The 19,272-nt window shown below is 34.2% G+C and overlaps 1 protein-coding gene across 1 annotated transcript; it reads left to right on the top strand.

Annotated features, from left to right (window-relative positions):
* Window positions 1–1,544: 1,544 nt before the first annotated feature.
* On the top strand, window positions 1,545–18,620 carry LOC133200193 (perlucin-like). Its single transcript, XM_061335996.1, has 5 exons — window positions 1,545–1,610; window positions 3,559–3,644; window positions 15,537–15,624; window positions 15,867–16,089; window positions 18,560–18,620. The coding sequence occupies exons 1-5, from the start codon at window positions 1,550–1,552 to the stop codon at window positions 18,582–18,584; spliced, it is 483 nt and encodes a 160-aa protein (XP_061191980.1). The 5' UTR covers window positions 1,545–1,549; the 3' UTR covers window positions 18,585–18,620.
* The last annotated feature ends 652 nt before the right edge of the window (window positions 18,621–19,272 follow it).

The raw sequence follows: 19,272 nt of genomic DNA, 5'->3' as shown, positions 1-19,272 counted from the left end.
AATCATCAAACTTTGTCAGTTGATGCATCTTGGGTCTTGGAAGTAGGTCGACTGAAAAGTAGGTCACTGTGACCTACTTTTCAAAATCTATAGCTTTAATTAAATGTTTCGGGTACTATTTAGCTTAGAATCATCAAAATTTGTCAGTTGATGCATCTCGGGTCCTCGGAGTACAATAACTGAAAAGTAGGTCACTCTGACCTACTTTTGAAATTTATGGCTGTATTTAATATTTTCCGGTACTATTTGGCTTAGAATCATCAAAATTTGTCTGTTGATGCATCTTGGGTCTTCGGAGTAGGTCGACTGAAAAGTAGGTCACCGAGATCTACTTTTCAATTTATATGACTATAATTAAATATTTCGGGTACTAATTGGCTTAGAATCATCAAACTTTGTTAGTTGATGAATCTTGGGTCTTCGGAGTATGACAACTGAAAAATAGGTCACCATGACATACTTTTGAAAATTTAGGGCGTTATTTAAATATATCAGGTACTTATTGGCTAAGAATCATCAAACTTTGTCAGTTGATGCATCTTGGGTCCTCAAAGTATGTCATCTGAAAAGTAGGTCATTGTGACGTAGTTTTGAAATTTAATGGTTATAATGTTAAAAATATTTTAGGTATTAATTGGCTTAGAATCATCAAACTTAGGTGATGCATCTTGGGTCCTCAGAGAATGACAAGTGATAAGTAGGTCACCATGACCAAGTCTCAGGTAATAATTGGGTTAGAATCATCCTGGGTTCTCAGAGTGTTCATCTAAAATATAGGTCATGATGACCTACTTTTGGAATCATCCTGGGTTCTCAGAGTGTTTATCTAAAATGTAGGTCATGATGACCTACTTTTGGAATTTCAAGGCTTTATCTAAATATACAGGATACTTAGAGGCTTCAAATAGAAGTGATAGGTTGTACAGTTTATCAGAAGAGCGATTCAAGGCCCTTGGGCCTCTTGTTACAAAAGTAATGGCCCCTGGACTTTGAAAATTTCTAATAATTCACTTTTTTCCGGCCTTTTTTGTAGACAATAAGCAGATTTTTGGATGTCTCTTTATATTGATAACTTGTTTTTTGTCCCATTTTAACGAAATTATTTGTACACACAAGTACTACGAAGTTGATATTAAAATGAAGATGGAGTTTCTGATTGACATTATCTATGTGCATGTTTTTGGAGATCGTCTTCCAACAATCTGTTGGAATTCCCATGGGTACTTATTGCCTATTTGTTATATTATTTTTATGTCCTTTTTTACCCATTATTTTTTTCACCGGAAAAAAAGTAACATTTTAATGTTGCAATTCAAGTGTGCCTGCCATTGGGCCGTGTGTAAATATGTCCTATGGACATATTTTTAGTTTAATAATGTTTAAGAAACATTGTACGAAGGAGAATGACAATTATTGCTTTCTTATCATTTTGAACACAAATCGATTATTGCATGCACGTCACAGGTACGATTTTCCCTACACAATCTTATCATATAAATGGTAATGTAGTTATATATTAAACTCTTTTCGTTTTCCACATTTTATCACCATGCAATTCAATTGTATTTTAGTGATTGCCCTTGTACTTTGTGGTTTTGGAGGAGTTAATTGTGAGTAAAATCAACCAACTACTAGTATATAAATTCATATCACATCTGAGCTAATGTTTTCAAAATTTTAGAATGAAAATAACAGAGTGAAATATTAGTCTACGACTTGTATTTGGTAAATTAAGAAATAATATATATTAGAAATAATTTACACGAGTGTCCTTAAACAATTTGAACACCAAAAGTATCTTTCCCAAGGATTTTTGAAAACGCCGAGTAACACCTTTTGATACTTTAACACAAATGAGTAATATTTTATGAAATACAGACTATGTAATACATCGCGGACAGGTCCATTATAGTGACTTTGAAATGCTATGGAAGTGGACATTTTTACTGAGAATTATATAAAGTATCCTTACTGTCTGAGAGTATGTCTGAATGATAAGGAAAGGCTTTGTATATTACCGTTAATAATTTATTCATAACCTCTATGCTATGGTGGTATCACTCTAGAACTTCATCCCGTGGTCTGGGCAATAAATGGCCATAAAATTTGGTTCTATGGTTCTTTTGTTTCACATTCGAATTTTCCCGATGACAAAACTTTTCTTAAGGTGCCAACATTTTTGATCTCATGACCTTGACCTTGGAGTTTGACCTACTTAAATAAACTTTATCCTTGGCCATAACTTTTGAACGGTTGGTGCGTAGAACTATCGTATTTTAACGTTTATACGATGTCTCAAGACCTCTTTTTGGATATCAACATTTTTGACCGCATAGCGTTGACCTTGAGGTTTGACCTACTTTTGAAAACTAAAAAAAAACTAACCGGAATATATTTTTTTAAGGGTTAGTGCTAGGGTTTTCATATTTTACGGGTGTATTCTTTGTGACAAGACTTTCTTTGGGTACCTCTTTTTTAACCTCATAACCTTGGGGTTTGACCTACTTTTGAAAAACTTTAATTCTGGTCATGGATTTTATAACACTTGACCTTGTCCATATCTTTTGAACGGTTGGAGCTAGGACTTTAGGTATCAACATTCTTGACCTTGACATTTTAAATACTTTGAAAAACTCTCACCTTGGCCATGAGCTGCCATACGGGACATAAATGTTTCACAAACACATCTTGTTCTTCATTAAACGTTAGTCTTTTTGATGGTAAAAATTGCTTATGTCTGGAGACGTTGACTTATCTTGACTTATCTTTTTTTCCCTATGATCCTTAACCTTACAAAATGTATTCATTAATCTTTATCTTTTTATAATTTAATTTTGTTTGTATTCTAGCCTCTGATTGGTTAATATCCAAAAAGGAACACAAATTATTTCTGTATAACCTGGTTTGGTATGGGGACACACCCCCCTGACAACCAGCTGAATCATCTGTATGCATACAATCCTCTCATTTCCAGTCCTCGGGATTCATGGAAAATTCCAGATTTAATAAATATACCTTTAACTTCAAACAATAATTCGATCTTACCACATGTAAACAAGCTGCTAGGCCTATGTATCAGTTTTTACCTCCCCTTGCTTCCCATCACTTCCGTTACTTCCGTTACTACGGTTGTATTATTGAGCGGCAAATTTGAACTAATAAAAAGCAACGAAATTTTACACCCATAGTTATTTAATGATTTTAAAATTAAATTATAAGGAATGACTCTAATTCTTGGCCAAATTATTCGAGTATAACCTGGTTTGGGTCAGTTTAAGCTGTTTTATAATCCGCTTCGCGGATTATAAAGCGTAAACTGACCCAAACCAGGTTATACTCGAATAATTTGGCCAAGAATTAGAGTCATTCCTAAAATCTACTTCATGACACATGAATGCTGAATTTTGGTAAAACGTCATTTTCCTGAATATAAACGTTTTTGCGATTCAGGAAATCTGAAGAATCAAAGCTAGGCCAAGGAATATGATAAATAAATAAGATTATGTCTTGCATTATTTTCATTTGGAATCAAGCTTTTAATTTATACGTTATTTTTAGGCATAGGTTGTCAGCCGGGTTGGAATCAGTTTCAGAATAAATGCTACTGGTTCAGCCATACTGCAAGACCATGGGGAGAGGCTGAGGTATGACATACATACATTGATAAAGCTTTATTAAAAATATATAATAATTATTGATTAATTACTTTAAAATGTTTTGTAGATGCTGATTAAATTTGCTTCTTTATCATGCATGCAGTTTAGAATAATATGAATTACGACAAAGCTTACAAAATGGGTTGTATATGTTGTCATTGCAAATATATATTAATGTTGCACTTCCTTCTGATGTTAAATATTTTGCAGGCCATATGTTTAGGTTTTCACTCCAAATTGGCAGAACCGAGGACTCATGCTGAGTCTGCCTATCTCATTAGTCATTTTCAAAGTCTTCGTGAGTTTACATCAGATCTTGAATTTTTTTTTTAAAGAGGAAAGTGTTCATAACGCCTTGAATCATTATTTATTAAAGTTGATCTGATAGTTTGGTCGAATGCCATTTGGTGAATGAGTTATATTTCTAATCTCAGATAATTACAATTAATTTTTTGATGTATGATATAGTGCATTTCACAATACAAAATTTAGATAATTCCGAAATATTAAATGAGAATCTGATAAGTTAGGTACACATACGACGTAATTTCAGATGATGCCAATTTTTATTGGATCGGGATCTCTGACTTGATAGAGGAAGATCACTGGATTTATTCTTCTAACCAGAAACCCATCACTGTGAATGACTTTTCTCCGGGTCAGCCAGATCAGCATACAAATGCAAATTGTGTTGCATTATGGGCCCATGACCATGGTAAATGGGCTGATGAAGCCTGTGGACACGTTTTCAGATTTGTATGCGAGACAGATTTTGAGTAAGTATTTACAAATGTATTCCTTATTGATTGATATTTTTGTTGTTTTACGTCCTTTGCAAGAATTTTTCACTCATATGAGATGTCACCAAATAGCGGTGAAAGGCTTCAAATTTAGGCCTTTATTCGGCACTTAGGGCGATTGAGCAGTGAGGATTCCTTTTCACGTGTAACAACTGGAGAGGAGAAAAATGCGACAGATCAGACCGAGATTCGAACCCGGGTCCCTGTTCTCCAGTCAGGTGCTCTACCAAATGAGCTATCTGGCCACCGGGGATTGAAACCGTATGACCGCTACATTCCTCCCCCTTAAAGGTCTTCGGCCCCCGAAGACACCAACCCAGGCTCTACCCTGGCAAGTCTTTCACCTGTCACTTCCAGGGCATGGCACAGCACCAAATATTTCAAGAGAGGAGAAAATTGCGACGGATCAGACCGAGATTCGAACCCAGCCCCCTGAATCTCCAGTCAGGTGCTCTACCAACTGAGCTATCTGGCCACCGGCGTTCGAACCCGTCTGACTGCCACACATGTCAACGCACACAATGACATGCATGGACGGGTCCAGGCTTTTTTTTCCAGGTGGTCCACATGACAGACTCGGAAATTTTTTGGACAAGGAAAAAAATTGATCAAACTGAAATACCTATTTCTTTGTGGGTATGTTAAGAGATTACATTTTCGTAGGTCAACTTTCTTCAAATACATCACTCTCTTTACCGTTTCAAGAAGGGCCTGTGTTTTTTTAAATTTATTTTGGGGGGGGGGGAGGGGTGTCCATGTTTATTTTATCGTTACTTTTAAATAGATGTTTAATAACTGAAAATTTCAGGGGTCTCTAGATCCACCCCGACACGGGACCTACGTTTTCAAGGTCATATCCAAAAGATCCGTGATTTTCACTTCTCATGCCGGGCGCTTGGCGAAGGAACGGTCGCTACCTGTGTTGTACGTTTTGTAGTGTTTTTGTAATACCTATAATAATAACACACGGACCTTTGGAAATACCATAGGTGGATTCAGGAGCATAAAACAGGTCCGTGGCAACGGTTTCAAAAGTGGGAGAGCCAACTTTCCAATAAAAAAATAACTGACCAAAAATTGAGGGGGGGGGGGGGGGAGCAACAACTTCCCAAAAAAGAATGAGTGCACTTTAGAGTGTCATTTCGAGCCTTTTCGGCCACCCATTTTAAGCCTTAAATTAGACTATATTGCTAAATTAATCTATGATTATTGTGCATACATATGCTTTTGATATTTATACTTCGAATATTTTGTTAAACATATTGCTATAATTCCACACAACGTCATTGGAAAGAACATGTATAGGCCTTAAATTCCGGAAATTTGAACTGGACCACTTTCGAATTTAAGGTACCCGCAAATGGGCGGAGATATTTAAATCGCATGGAAGTGGAATGTAAACATTTGCACATTATTTCCAGATTGATTCTACAGTATGAATTTAAATGGACGAGAGAAAGATTGTGTAGTTTCATGATTCACACAAATATAAATGATTCATGGCCATTCATATTGATCATTTTATGATTCGTATCCATATGTTTGATGCCTAGCACCGAATTAGATCAATCTTAAGTTTTCGTTTATGATAAAAAATGCCCCCTCTTTTTTCTTTAGCTTTATCATTTTTCGTTTTATATGCTGAATGCTTTTCAATTCAAAGAATGAATGTATGTTTTAAGAAAGATTCACATTTACATTACTTCGATGTCACACTAAATTTAATCGTAATTCATTGTACATGTAGTACGTAGAGTAATACAAACGTGTAGTGAAACAAATTATACATGTATGTAGTACTCACGGTGATACATATTTTATTATATGCATGTATAGATAAATAACATTCGGAAATGAAATATAAAATTTTAACTTAAAATTTAAATCGCTAGGTTAACATGAAAACTCCAAGAAATACAAACTATCTGTAATTTAAATTAACATTTTATTGACGGAACAAGTATATTTCAGATTAAAAAAACATGGTCAACGAAAATCCTACAACGTTACTACATGTATATCGATAATCACTCGCTTATGTCTTCAATATTTCTTTCATTTCGGCAATCCAAATATTGTCAGGTATGATACTAGTGTTTAGGGATGTGTCTGTAGATGCCTGCGGACCATAATACAGAAGCGACATAAGCTAACACAGCTACATACTAATCGTGCACTTGATTTGCACTGGCAATACCAGAATTTCCTTCAAAATACTAAACGAAAAACACAATTTAGTGAAGACAAGATAAACTTTAAGACCCTAATAAAATTTTCGCAAAATTCTTCATTATTTTGAAGTTGTTCAGGCCGGTACAAACGTTGAGATTTGTAGTTACTGTATAATACAAGTATTATATTTGTATTATAATACTTTCCTGTACACACGTTTATACGTTTTATTAGATTGTTAATAGACTTTAGGGATTTCTACGTGTTTCCCTTGCAATATTTATCTCTCTCTCTCTCTCTCTCTCTCTCTCTCTCTCTCAATAATGGAAAACGAGGTTCTGTTAGCAGTATCTGTTATCGTATTATGCATTGCATTAAAACTGAAAAAAAAAACCCACTGTAATGGAAACAGCGGCGGAACACTCGTATATGTACTTGGTACACACAATGCATCGCTAGATGAGGTGCAAAGAGAAGAACCCAATAGTTATAAAAACTTCTTTAGAATAGATAATGCAGCATTTGAGCAACTTTTACAATTACATGTAGTCACTCCTTTTGATCTTCTTCCCATAAAACAACGAGTTTTTCGATATTTTTACTGCTAAAGTCGACCATTATTTACCACGTGCTTTTTTTTGTTATGATAAAAATAGGATGACCACAGTGTGAGTACTTTTGATTGGTTTAAAAATGAAAGGTAAGTTAAGACTTGTATTAGAGATTGTTCTTTCTGACGTATCCGTATACGTATCCGTATCCGTATACGTATCGAGGTATGAGAGGCATCTCGATCCCGATGATTTAACCGTGGGTACCATTTCCATCGTTTCTTGTTTGATTTTAACCTCATTCATTGGAAAATAAGATATATAGTAATATTTCTAATAAAACGTATCAAGTTGCTGTTCACACCTACCATTTTATGGAAGGATTTTAAAAAAAAACTGAAATTAGTAAAAAAGTATGTATATTTTTATTAAATTGTTTAAAAATTTAAAAAAGGTTAAAAAGGGACTTCCCCCTTCTCTCTCTCTCTCTCTCTCTCTCTCTCTCTCTCTCTCTCATACACACACACACACACAATATCAGGATATATTATTGTTTCATTCTCGAAGTAACCTTTACCAGTAAAAGACATATTCCCCATAATGCATACAGTCAACGCTCTTTATCTCTTGCAACTTGATTGGACCAATTAAAACTTCGATATATCCAAGGATTTGAGTTAACAAAGTTTAACTGTACGAGGTGTCAGAGATCAAACATTCTAGATGAGTATAAGTTTGTATACATCAAGCAGACACTTAAAATTGATTAACAAAGTGGAGAAGGGGGAAGCTGGGCCGAGGCAGGGAGAAACCAAAAAGAAACCAAAAAATGACAAGTCACCTTAGCAAAACTTTGACAATAAAAAGGTGTAGAAATTAATAAAACTCCAAAAAAAAACCTATTACTGGGTATGTATGTTTGTGGGGGGGGGGGGGGGTATGGATATTAAGTTTTGAGTTCCTCTTTTCCACAAAAATAATTACGGATACATTAACTGTGAAAGATTAATTTGACCATACTGCATACTCTGTGTGAATGTTTGTGGGGGGGGGGGGGCACTGAAAATTTCCATCCTCATTTTCTTTTTTATCATTATTAACATTCTGTATATCATTTGATTATATATGATGGACATAGTTCTCCAGAAAAGCTTTGGAAAGCTGGCAATTGGGATGGTTTGAAGACTCTAAATTCCCTAAATTGTTAGGTGATAGCGTATCCGAAATTCCAGAGAGCTTGAGAAAGGACTACCATTTCCAAAAGTAATGCAATTACACGCATTTTTATCGCGGATGAATTAACAATTGTCGATAAAAGGAGAGATAAACGGAGAAAATTTTTTATTTATGTCTTATACATTACTTTATATACATGTTGTCTAAAGTTTACTTAATGATTCATTTATTGAAATTTAGACTACTGTAATTCTTTGTGTACAAGCGGGATCAAAACTCTTAAAAAAAATGCTGATATTTTATCAATTAAATGTTTTGTATAAATTTTATCCTTTATTCTGTGTTTTTTTAATTTCTCTGCTACGTTGAAGCAGCCTCTTCGATTCTCTTCAATTCTATAAACTGCTTGTTGAATTTACTCACACTTGTCCCGATCTGGGCCAAAATGCATAAATAAATAAATAAAATTAAAAAAATGAATAAATAAATAAAAACCAGCTAGATGGACAAGGTAGCATAGAATAAATAGATAAACCTATTGTTTTGGAATTTTTTAGCCTAATGTTCTTTTTTTTCTTACAAAAAGAGAGTTAAAATAATGAATACCATATTATGAAACAGTTTCTATATCAAACCATGAATTATATATAATACGCATGTACGACAACAAGAGAACTAAAAGGAAAATCAAATTTAACTATTGCATTTTCATTTCATTACCTATTTTTTGTCGCAATGAAGTCTTTTCAAGTTAATACTGCTGAAAGGACAAAATATAAAGCAAAATCAAGCCGTATGAGAATAGGCACGAAAGTAGCAATTTCAACTGGGGAGGGGAAGGGAAGACATACAGGTATTTGTCAAATAGTTCATTGAAAAAAGAATGAAGAAAGTCAACAGACGCTATGAAAATTTGTGTGTGTTCCCGGGGGGGGGGGGGGGTAAACTGGCATTTTTAAGCATATACTGGTAAGGGTCTGGAAGCAATTTCTCTTTAGAAAACGGCTACAAGGTTTTGTTGATTGTGTGGATATCAACGTCTTTTGCATTTTAGTGTGTGTGTGTGTGTGAGTGGGGGGTGGGGGGTGGGGGGTGGGGTTAACTTTTATGTCATCTAATATTAATTACAGAATCAATCAATAAAATGTCCTGATGTTAAGAGGGAGAGAGGGGGATCCCGATAAATGTTTTTAAACAAAATTGCAATCAAAGTTTTAAACAATATAATGAAAACAAATACAAATTTATTTAATTTCATTATCTATTTTTTAAAAATTTTCCAGCGAAATGAAAGACGTTTAAAGCAGGTTAATACATTTTTTATTAGAAAAAATACCATATGCTATTATTATATGAATGGGGTTTCTTTAAAACCAAACAAATAACGATGGAAATTATAGTAAATAGTTTAGACATCGGGATCGAGATGCCTCTCTCACCTCGATACGTATGCGGATACGGATACTTGTACGGATACGTCAGAAAGAACAATCTCTATTAAGAAATAGAGCATTGCCCTATTCTTAATACAGTTTTATAAGATTAGAAAAATCTTAGGATTCACTGTATTAAAAGTCTATACATAGTCAGATTTTGTACTTAAATACATATCCGTGTGTACAGCCCTGAAGTCCATTGACAGACACAATGAAAGCATATCGAACAGTGGAATGTCACGTGAGTAAAGTGATTATAATATCAAACAGGTCAAAATAGGTTGACACTCGGTGACCTGTTAATTTAGTAGCTAACCCGAGCGTAGTTTGGAGAATTTTTTAAAAAATTACATATGAGCCGCAAATTGTCCAACATTGCCCTTTGGATATGTATAAGTTTAAATCAAAATACACATTCTGTGCAAATGAGAAGAATGGACAAGTTGCGGCTCGATGTAAACAATGTCGTTGAAAACTGGTATGCATATGAATAACAATAGAAATGTGACAAAACTGCTATACCCCTGTCGCAAAAACCAGTATCGCTCGGCATTATTTAATATTTTTTTGTGATATAATATATCAAACCCTGCTCTTAAGATATTGTTTAATAATTCTGATTCAAAAAGTTTATAAATTTCGGAAATTTATTATTGGCAAAGCACCGGGATCCAACTCTCATAGCTTAAGTGCACTGATCCTTTGACAAGCAAAAAAAAAAAACCTAATTAACCTTCCAAATCCTGGAATTTGCCAGTGCTCGACCTTAGAGCGACAAAAAGTAGGGGGGGGGGGCACTAGCATCTAAAGGTAAATTTACTATAGCAAAATACTATACTCAGTAAAAGTGGAGGCCCTCTACCCCCCTACCCCCCCCCTCCCGCGTTCTTTGGGCCTGGTAAAAGAGTAAGCATATTCTGTCGACCGGTATACCCGCCGTGAACCTCCGTATCGAACCGTAGTCAAAACTCAAAATAGTATACATGTAAAAACAACGGGCTTACTTGTCGGTCAAAATCGACCTAACTTTCAAACAGTGTCATAATAACGAGGTAACATAAAAAATTTCAAAATCACAATATAATGACCTCAGCTAAGCTTTGATTGAATAGGAAGGAAAATCATATATAATACATATGCCAACATATTCCTTACTATTCAAATCTAATTGTTTCTTAGAGTTGACTCTTTTTTGCTAAAAATATTTGTTCATTTCAGTTTGTTATCGTTTCATCATGATTTATTCCTATAGATTAAAAGTTAGTTTTTGACAATATTAATCAAACATTTACAAATACTTATTTTTTACAGTGAAGGAGGAGGTGATATCCTTGGCTAAATCTTTCTTGTTTGTCAGAATCCACGGAAAGATGATGTTTATTGTAATAAAGTCACTTTATATAAAGGAAGGAATTTTTCTTGTTATAATTGATTAATGAAAAATAAACAAAATGACTGTATTTAGACATTTTTTACTGAAAAGTTCAATACTTTCTTACGCACAGATGTAGTCTCCAGAAAATGAAGATATAAAATCAATTAAACACTCTGAATGATTAGCATAGAAAGACTGAAAGAAAAACATGATGTGTTTGTGAAACACTGATGCCCCCGTATGGCAGTTCAAAGCCAAGGTTAAAGTTCTTCAAATGTAAGTCAAACTCCAAGGTCAAGCGTCTTGTCACAAGGAATACACATATGGAATATGAAAGCCCTAGCACCAACCATTCAGAAAATATGTCGAAGGTTAAAATTTTTCGAAAGTAGGTCATCGTCGGTCTAGGTCATGAGGACAAAAATATTGGTACATGTACCAAAGAAAAGTCCTTGTCCTAAGGAATAGACAACTGGAATACGAAAGCCCTAAAGCCAACCGTTCAAAAGTTATAGGCAAGGTTTAAACTTTAACAAATGTTGGTCAAACTAATAAGTCAAGGCCAGGAAGTCAAAAATGGTGGTACCCAAAGAAAGGTCAAAAAGAAAACAATTGTGACGTATGAAATGTCTAGTACATGTGCCAATTGTTCAAAAGATATGACCAAGGTTATAATTTTTCAAATGTAGACCAAACTCTAAGGTCAAAATTAAAAGGTCAAACAAATTGGTACCCTTATATAGGTTTGGTCAAATGGAATACACAATTGAAACGTAAACGCCCTATCATCAACCGTTCAAAAGTTTTGACCAAAACTTAAAGTTTGGTAAAACAAAATTGGAAAAGTAGGCCAAACTACAAGGTGAAGAGCACCCTAGCACTTACCAAACTACAAGGTGAAGAGCACCCTAGCACTAACCAGAATATAGTATATGCCTGTCAAACAAGCATGTTGTCTCAAGACAAAGATGTCTCAATGTCTGTTTTGGAACAAATAGTTAGAGAAAAAGTTAATGACGGTTCTTCACACAATGTATTCTGAAGAATGCAGTACTTCAGACAAACGTTGTGTAAAGTTTTCCTCTTTTTATGCCATATGGTCCACGTGCCTGCCCAGCATTCTGATTGCAACGCCAAGGTCAGATGTTTGTAGTACATGCGAGCGTCATAGATATAATATCATGTATGCACTTACTGAACATGAGAAGCTGCAGGTAACAAGGTTATTCACAGAGCATCTCGAGAAAGCAGAAAGAGAACATCAACATTATATAAAATGCATCCAAGAAGCTAGGGTAGAACACCAGGACAATTTCCTAGAAAATTCTCTATATTTATCTTGTTTCACAGAGTATGTGAATGCCCATTACACTTTTGATTTTGCACAAAATGTAACAGTACCACACCATTCTAGGCAAGTTGGTCCTCTTTTCTTTGAAACACCAAGAAAAATACAGATACATGTATTTGGAATTTGTATGGAAGGATCCAGTACTCAGTACAATTACCTCCTTGATGAAGACAAGACGATAGGAAAAGACGGCAAGAATACACACGGACCAAACACTCTTTTGAGTATCCTCCACCATCATTTTCACGAATTCGGTTTAGGGGAGAAATCTGTGGTACTGCACTGTGACAATTGCGGAGGTATAATCTCTTACATCTATATTTCATGCCTATACTCTTGTTAACTTATCAGAAATTTGTGTGAAATTACATATGTATCAACTTGTCATTTTACTTTGATTTATTTTAGGACAGAATAAAAACAGATACACCATAGGATATTTAATTTGGCGAGTCATGGTTGGACTACACTGGGCTGTTGAACTCAACATGCAAGTTCCTGGACACACCAAATGCCAGGTTGATGCGGGCTTTGCACAGATCAGAAAGAAATATCGAAGGTAATCTGAATTACTTAGTTAAAAAATTAAACCAATTTTGATTACAAACTAGATGCATTATTTGAATCATGACATATTGTCAAACCGTTTTAGAGCAGATTGTAACACAATTGAGCATGTCGCAGAAGTTGTCAACAAATCTTCTCATGGTAATAAAGCTGTGATCGTACAGGACAGGAACATAATTTATTACAACTGGAAGGAGTTTGTGAAAAATCACTTCAAACCAATAAGAAGAATAAGAAAGTTCCACCATTTTCGAATATCAGCTTTAAAACCAGGAGTTGTCTTTTGTAAAACAGATGTGGACAGTCAAGAGGTCCCTATTGGCTTAACAGATAAAGATGCACCTGAGGATTTTCCGCATGAAGTTTTACCAGGAGGTTTGAGCAGAGAAAGACAATCATATTTATTTAAGCATATCAGACCCTATGTCAGAGCAGAGTTCAGGGATGTTACATGCCCCCAATTAAGGAACGGAGAATGACGCTTGGAGGTTCACGACGTCACCTTTTCTACGACGTCACTATGAAGTCAACGTCGAAGTTGTGATTTTTGGATTTGATAAATTTGTTCATATTTCAGTTATTTTTCAGACTTTCTGATTCAAACTTTGGAACTTTGTATTTTAGAAGTACTATTAAAATACCCAAAAACTAAATTTTGATAAAAATGACTTTTTTCGCATGGGGGAAAAATTAGTTTGTTTTGTTTGTTTGCTTGCTTGCTTGCTTTACGTCCATTAAAGGATTTTCAATAATACTGGGACGCCACTAATTGCCGATGGAAGGCTGCAAATTCAAACATAGCTGTACTCGGCAATATGGCCATTGAACATTGAGGGATCTTTTTCGTGGCAGCACCTAGCTACTGGGACACGGGACCTCGGTTTATATACGATCTCATCCCAAGGACCTGTCTCCGCGAGGCTATATATGTAATTGTCAGTTACGTAATTGTCGCCAGTGTGGCGCAGTGGTTAGAGCATTTGCTCTAGAGTCGCGGACTAAGGAGCTAGTCCTTACGTAGCGGGTTCGAATCCCACTGCGGGTCCTTCGGATGAGACCGTATAAAACGTGGCCCCGTGTCGCAGTAGGTGCTGGAACGAAAAAGATCCCTCACTGCGCAAAGGCCGTAAGTACCAACTATAGGTCTAAATTTGCTGCCTTCCACCGGTAATTGGCGTCTCAATATGAGTGAAAAATTCTCAAAGGGACGTGAACAAAACAAAACAAATATAAAACAAACAAAGAGACAATTGATTAATCTTTCAAATTTGAAGCATAGCATTTATTTATTTCTTATCATTATTTATCATACATTTCTATTATACATTCTGGCCACAGTTAGGACACTTTACCTTATCAGCTGTATGGTAAATGTTCTTACCGAATATAAGTTCTCAGAATTGATTGCCATGCAATTCATTTGTGTTTTAGTTGTTGCTGCTGTAATTTGTGGTTTTGGAAGAGTAAGTTGTAAGTTGTGAGTTAAATTAAGTTTATAAACATATATCACAAATCAAATGCAAATTTCATTTCCACTGATTTAAAAACTGAACTGTTGATTTAATTAAGATATTTAATATTATAATTAACACATGTATTGTGCATGTTATTCCTACCACCCTATGTTGCTTAACATTATTATTAATGAACACATGGCTCATTAACATTTCATTGCCTACACCCTTGTAACTCAAATGCATTTGTTCATACGATTTAACAGATTCAACGAAATTGAAAAACATTAGAGTTTATAGAGTTTATACCTCTATGGATCCTATAAAGTGTTGTATTATATTCAGGTGACCGTTAAGTCCCTTGAACCTCTTGTTACATTAATTCTATTATTTATTTATTAATTTTTTTTTAAAATAAATACACATGTACGCTATTTTTTTTGTTAAAATACTAGTATCATTTGTATGAAAAAGAACATTCTATTAATTCATGAAATCTGATGAATCAAAGCTGGCCTAAAGAATATGCTCCTAGAAGTGGACTGAGTTACTTTTTTTTTACTTAATCAAGCATTATAATTATTTATCTTTTTAAGGTATGGGTTGTCAGCCGGGTTGGAATCAGTTTCAAAATAAATGCTCCTGGTTCAGCCATACTGCTAGACCATGGGGAGAGGCTGAGGTATGATATATATATATATATATATATATATATATATATATATATATATATATATATATATATATATATATATATATATATATACAGACATTAATAATACTTACAAAGTATTTATAATTACGGCATATTGTGTCTTTGTGCTCATAAACTTTTATTTAGAGTCTTTTAGACGCTTGTTTATCATGCTTATGAATGAAACTTGTTTAAACTAAATTTTGAAAGTAAGGATAGGAGAGGATTAACGTTTCATTTGTCTTTTCAATTTTTTTCAATTTAAATTGCATTTGTTTTCTGACGATAAATATTTTTATTGTAGGCAATTTGTTTGGGTTTTCACTCTAAACTGGCAGAACCTAGAACTCATGCAGAGTCTGCTTATCTCATTAGCCATTTTCAAAGTCTTCGTGAGTAAAAAAAATTATTTTTCTTTAGACAAAAGTGATAATGAGGCCTTACTTCATCTTAGCCTTTTCTTAAACTCGAAATATTTTCTAACCTCAACAGGTAGTCTTCAAACATTCCAGTTTTGATTTACAATCAATGTTATGATAATATCATACGTTTCACAGTAAAAAGAATTTCGAAATATGAACTGGTCATGAGAATCGAATTTGTAAGGAATATATTTGTGCAATTTTATTTTTAGATGATGCCAGTTTTTACTGGATTGGAATCTCTGACTTGATAGAAGAAGATCGCTGGATTTATTCTTCTAACCAGCAACCCATCACTGTGAATGACTTTTATACGGGTGAGCCAAATCAACATACAGATGCAAATTGTGTTGCTTTATGGGATGTTGGCCATGGTAAATGGGCTGATGAGCCCTGTGGACACGTTTTTAGATTTGTATGCGAGACAGATGTCGAGTGAGTATTATTTCCTCTGAAATATTTATAAAATTTGTCAGTGTGTTAAATCAATATATTAGAAAAACTCTCAGAAGTGTCTGGTCAAAACCTTTACATGGACAAGACCAAAATGTGCAAGTTTTTGCAGTCATTGTCAACTTCTTTTATTTGCAAAATGTTTTGCTGACCATTTAGGTTGCTGTATGTCAAACTGATATGCTTTATAAATATTTGTACCAACAAGTCATGGGGATGATACTTGATTCAGTTATTCTCCTGCATGTTGTCCATCTCTCCGACTTCCCGACCTCCAATTTTCAGAACATTGTAAAGATTTTCAAACAGACAAACCTTTTGTGGATGACTTTTAGCGATAATGTCAGTCATATTTACTCAAATTCCTGTATCCTACATGATCAGCTACAGGGTCTCACTCATGATCTTGTATCCATGCATGATAAGTAACAGAACTTCACTAATGATCCGGTATCTACATGTATGCATGATGAGTTAGAGATGAAAATCGTAATCTTGTCTAAATGCATTATGAGTTTCAGGACTTCACTATGATCCTGTAACCATGCACGATCAGTTTTAGGACTTGACCTTTGATCCTGTATCCATGCATGATGAGTTACGAAACAATCAAGATTTGTATCTGTGCATGATGAGTTTCAGAAATTCACCCATAATCCTGTATCCATGCAAGTTGAGTTAGAGAACTTCACTCGTGATTATTAATCATGCAGTTACATGAAACCACTCATGATCTCCTATATCCATGCATGATAAGTTGCAGGACTTGACTCTTGGTCCTATATCCATTCATGATCTGTTACAAGACTTGACACTTGGTCATGTATCCATGTTTGATCTGTTAAGTTGTAATCACCCTTTGCTCTAAATTTCACTATTCTTTTTAAATTCCTAACATTGATATTCATCAACAACAAAAGCATAAGATTCAAATGGAAAACAGTATGAAGCGTTGTTTAATACTTTTTCAGAAATGAATATTATGTTTAATCATGATATGAAGAAAATTTGACACGGTGAATAGAAAGAACAATAATCTTTTATCGCAACATAAAATTAAAAATACGAGGTATATATGAAAACAATATTAAGTGTCCTACATATTGAATTTATATTCGAAAACAAAATGAGGCGTTGTTTTTTTAAGGCAGAATATCACAGTTTTTTCTGTGTTTGTAAAACAAATGCATCCATTGACAAGAGTTATCTTTCTTTAAAATATTGTGCTTATAAAATTCTTTTACATAATAAATTACTGTAGCTTTTTTTAAATTGTTTATTAAGAGATAGAAATGTTCCACTTTTAACAATTTAAAAGAACTGGGTGCAAAAGTTTTAGGTAATGTATTACTGGTTACTATCAAAAACAGTGGCAAAAGAAAATAGACGTCAGTGGTTGTAACATGAATAGAATTTGAATGAAATGACTATATCAGGGTCTGTGACGGTACGTACCGCCACAGGGTCCTCATTACTTAACTCTGATAAGACAAAATTATCAGATAGCTTGAAACTATATTCTTGGGAAGAACTTATCTCTCTTAACAGAGTGTCGTCCCACCTTAAGGACTTGACTCTTGATCCTGTATCCATGTATGATCATTTACAGGACTTAACTCTTTATCATGTATCCATATATAATCAGTTTCAGGACTGTGCCAGATTAATTGCATTATATTGCTCCCTTGTGAAAATTTTGACCTTAGTATTTTGTCCTCATATATATATATATATATATATATATATATATATATATATATATATATATATATATATATATATATATATATATATATATATGTATGTATGTATGTATGTACAGGCCCGTAGGAAGCAATTTCAGTTGGGGGGGGGCACTGCCATACATTTTCAGTTGGGGGGCACTATCAACTACCAAAAATTCCTTGACAAGCAAAAAAAAAAAGGTCATCAGACGTTTTTATTGAGGGGGCACAAGCTAGTAGTAGCTACATTTTCTATAGTTACATATACATCGGCAAAATTATTGGGGGGCACGCCCCCCCCCGTGCCCCCCCCCCGGTTCCTACGGCCATGATGTACGTATGTATGTATGTATGTACATGTATGTACATGTATGTATGTATATAGTTAAGAACTAGATTATATGAGCTGTGACTTTGCAATGGTTTTCCTAACTTCGAGTGTCCATGATATAACCTTGATAAAGGTTTGTTGCAGATGTTCAAGGGCACCAGGCAGTGGCCAGCTAGGTGTGGTTGAAAATCTGGGAGGACATTGTGCTTTGTTTGAAAAATAATATTTAGATCATTCAGATTTACAATTCATATAACTAATTTTTTTAAATTTATATCTTTTAGCCGAAATTATCAATACTTTAAGATTTTGGTATCATTTATCCCATCAAAATTCGCTTTAAATTCGCATCGTACCAGAATTTACTTACATGTACACGTTTTTGTTTATTTTACAGTGAAGGAGGTGATGTCGTTGGCTAACTCCGACTGTATCGAAATTCAAGGAAAAGATAAAATCAGTTTAAAATTTTTTTGAATATCATTAAAATTTTTGTTTTCATTTTTATATTTTGTTAGTGATAGGTTGAAAGAATGGCTCCTCTTAGGTAAGATTCAAAAAATGTACATTTATCTGCAATATCTGAGATTTTTACAAGTATTTAATTATTGGCTATATGGATAATGTAAACACCTGTTTGAATTTGATGATTCATGTGTTAGAGGTTGTTGGAAAACGATATACATGAATTTACAGTCGTAAAAAGTAATCTTAAATAGTGAGAAATATGGGATATAACTAATGACATCTGATCTAGTTTAATGATAGTAACAATATATACCACTAGAAATATGCACAGAACATTACATTTAAGTAAAATTTCACAGGAATACTAATTTCCTTTGTTCCTGGAACACGATTGTCCAATATCTAACGTGAGTGAAGGTGAAGCTAGATTAAAAAATAAAATGAAATAAAGGTTAAATCAGTCAGGTATAGCTTATTATTCAAGAGCATGAGTTGTAGAAAGCACTATAAGTATTAATCTTTCATGAAAATAAGGCTAGAAATGCATACAAGTCTGTCTGACACATCTGTTTCATATCTGGATATTTTGCTAGACAAAAATGTTAATGGTAACCTAACAACAATTTTTTTATGATACATATG

This window comes from Saccostrea echinata, unplaced genomic scaffold (assembly GCF_033153115.1).
Source record: "Saccostrea echinata isolate AGI-Se365-2 ecotype Australia unplaced genomic scaffold, CSIRO_AGI_Sech_v1 ptg000037l, whole genome shotgun sequence".
In the NCBI taxonomy this organism is placed as follows: domain Eukaryota; kingdom Metazoa; phylum Mollusca; class Bivalvia; order Ostreida; family Ostreidae; genus Saccostrea; species Saccostrea echinata.
Note: the sequence above shows the minus strand (reverse complement) of the source record. Positions and strands in the feature narration are given on the sequence as shown.

Bases quoted from the DNA above. Each gene is read 5' to 3' on its own strand.
- LOC133200193 (XM_061335996.1), top strand. From the start codon at position 1,550: ATGCAATTCAATTGTATTTTAGTGATTGCCCTTGTACTTTGTGGTTTT. The intron at 3,645-15,536 runs GTATGACATACA...TTTTTATTGTAG, and splicing joins GACCATGGGGAGAGGCTGAG to GCAATTTGTTTGGGTTTTCA. The intron at 15,625-15,866 runs GTGAGTAAAAAA...TTTTATTTTTAG, and splicing joins TAGCCATTTTCAAAGTCTTC to ATGATGCCAGTTTTTACTGG.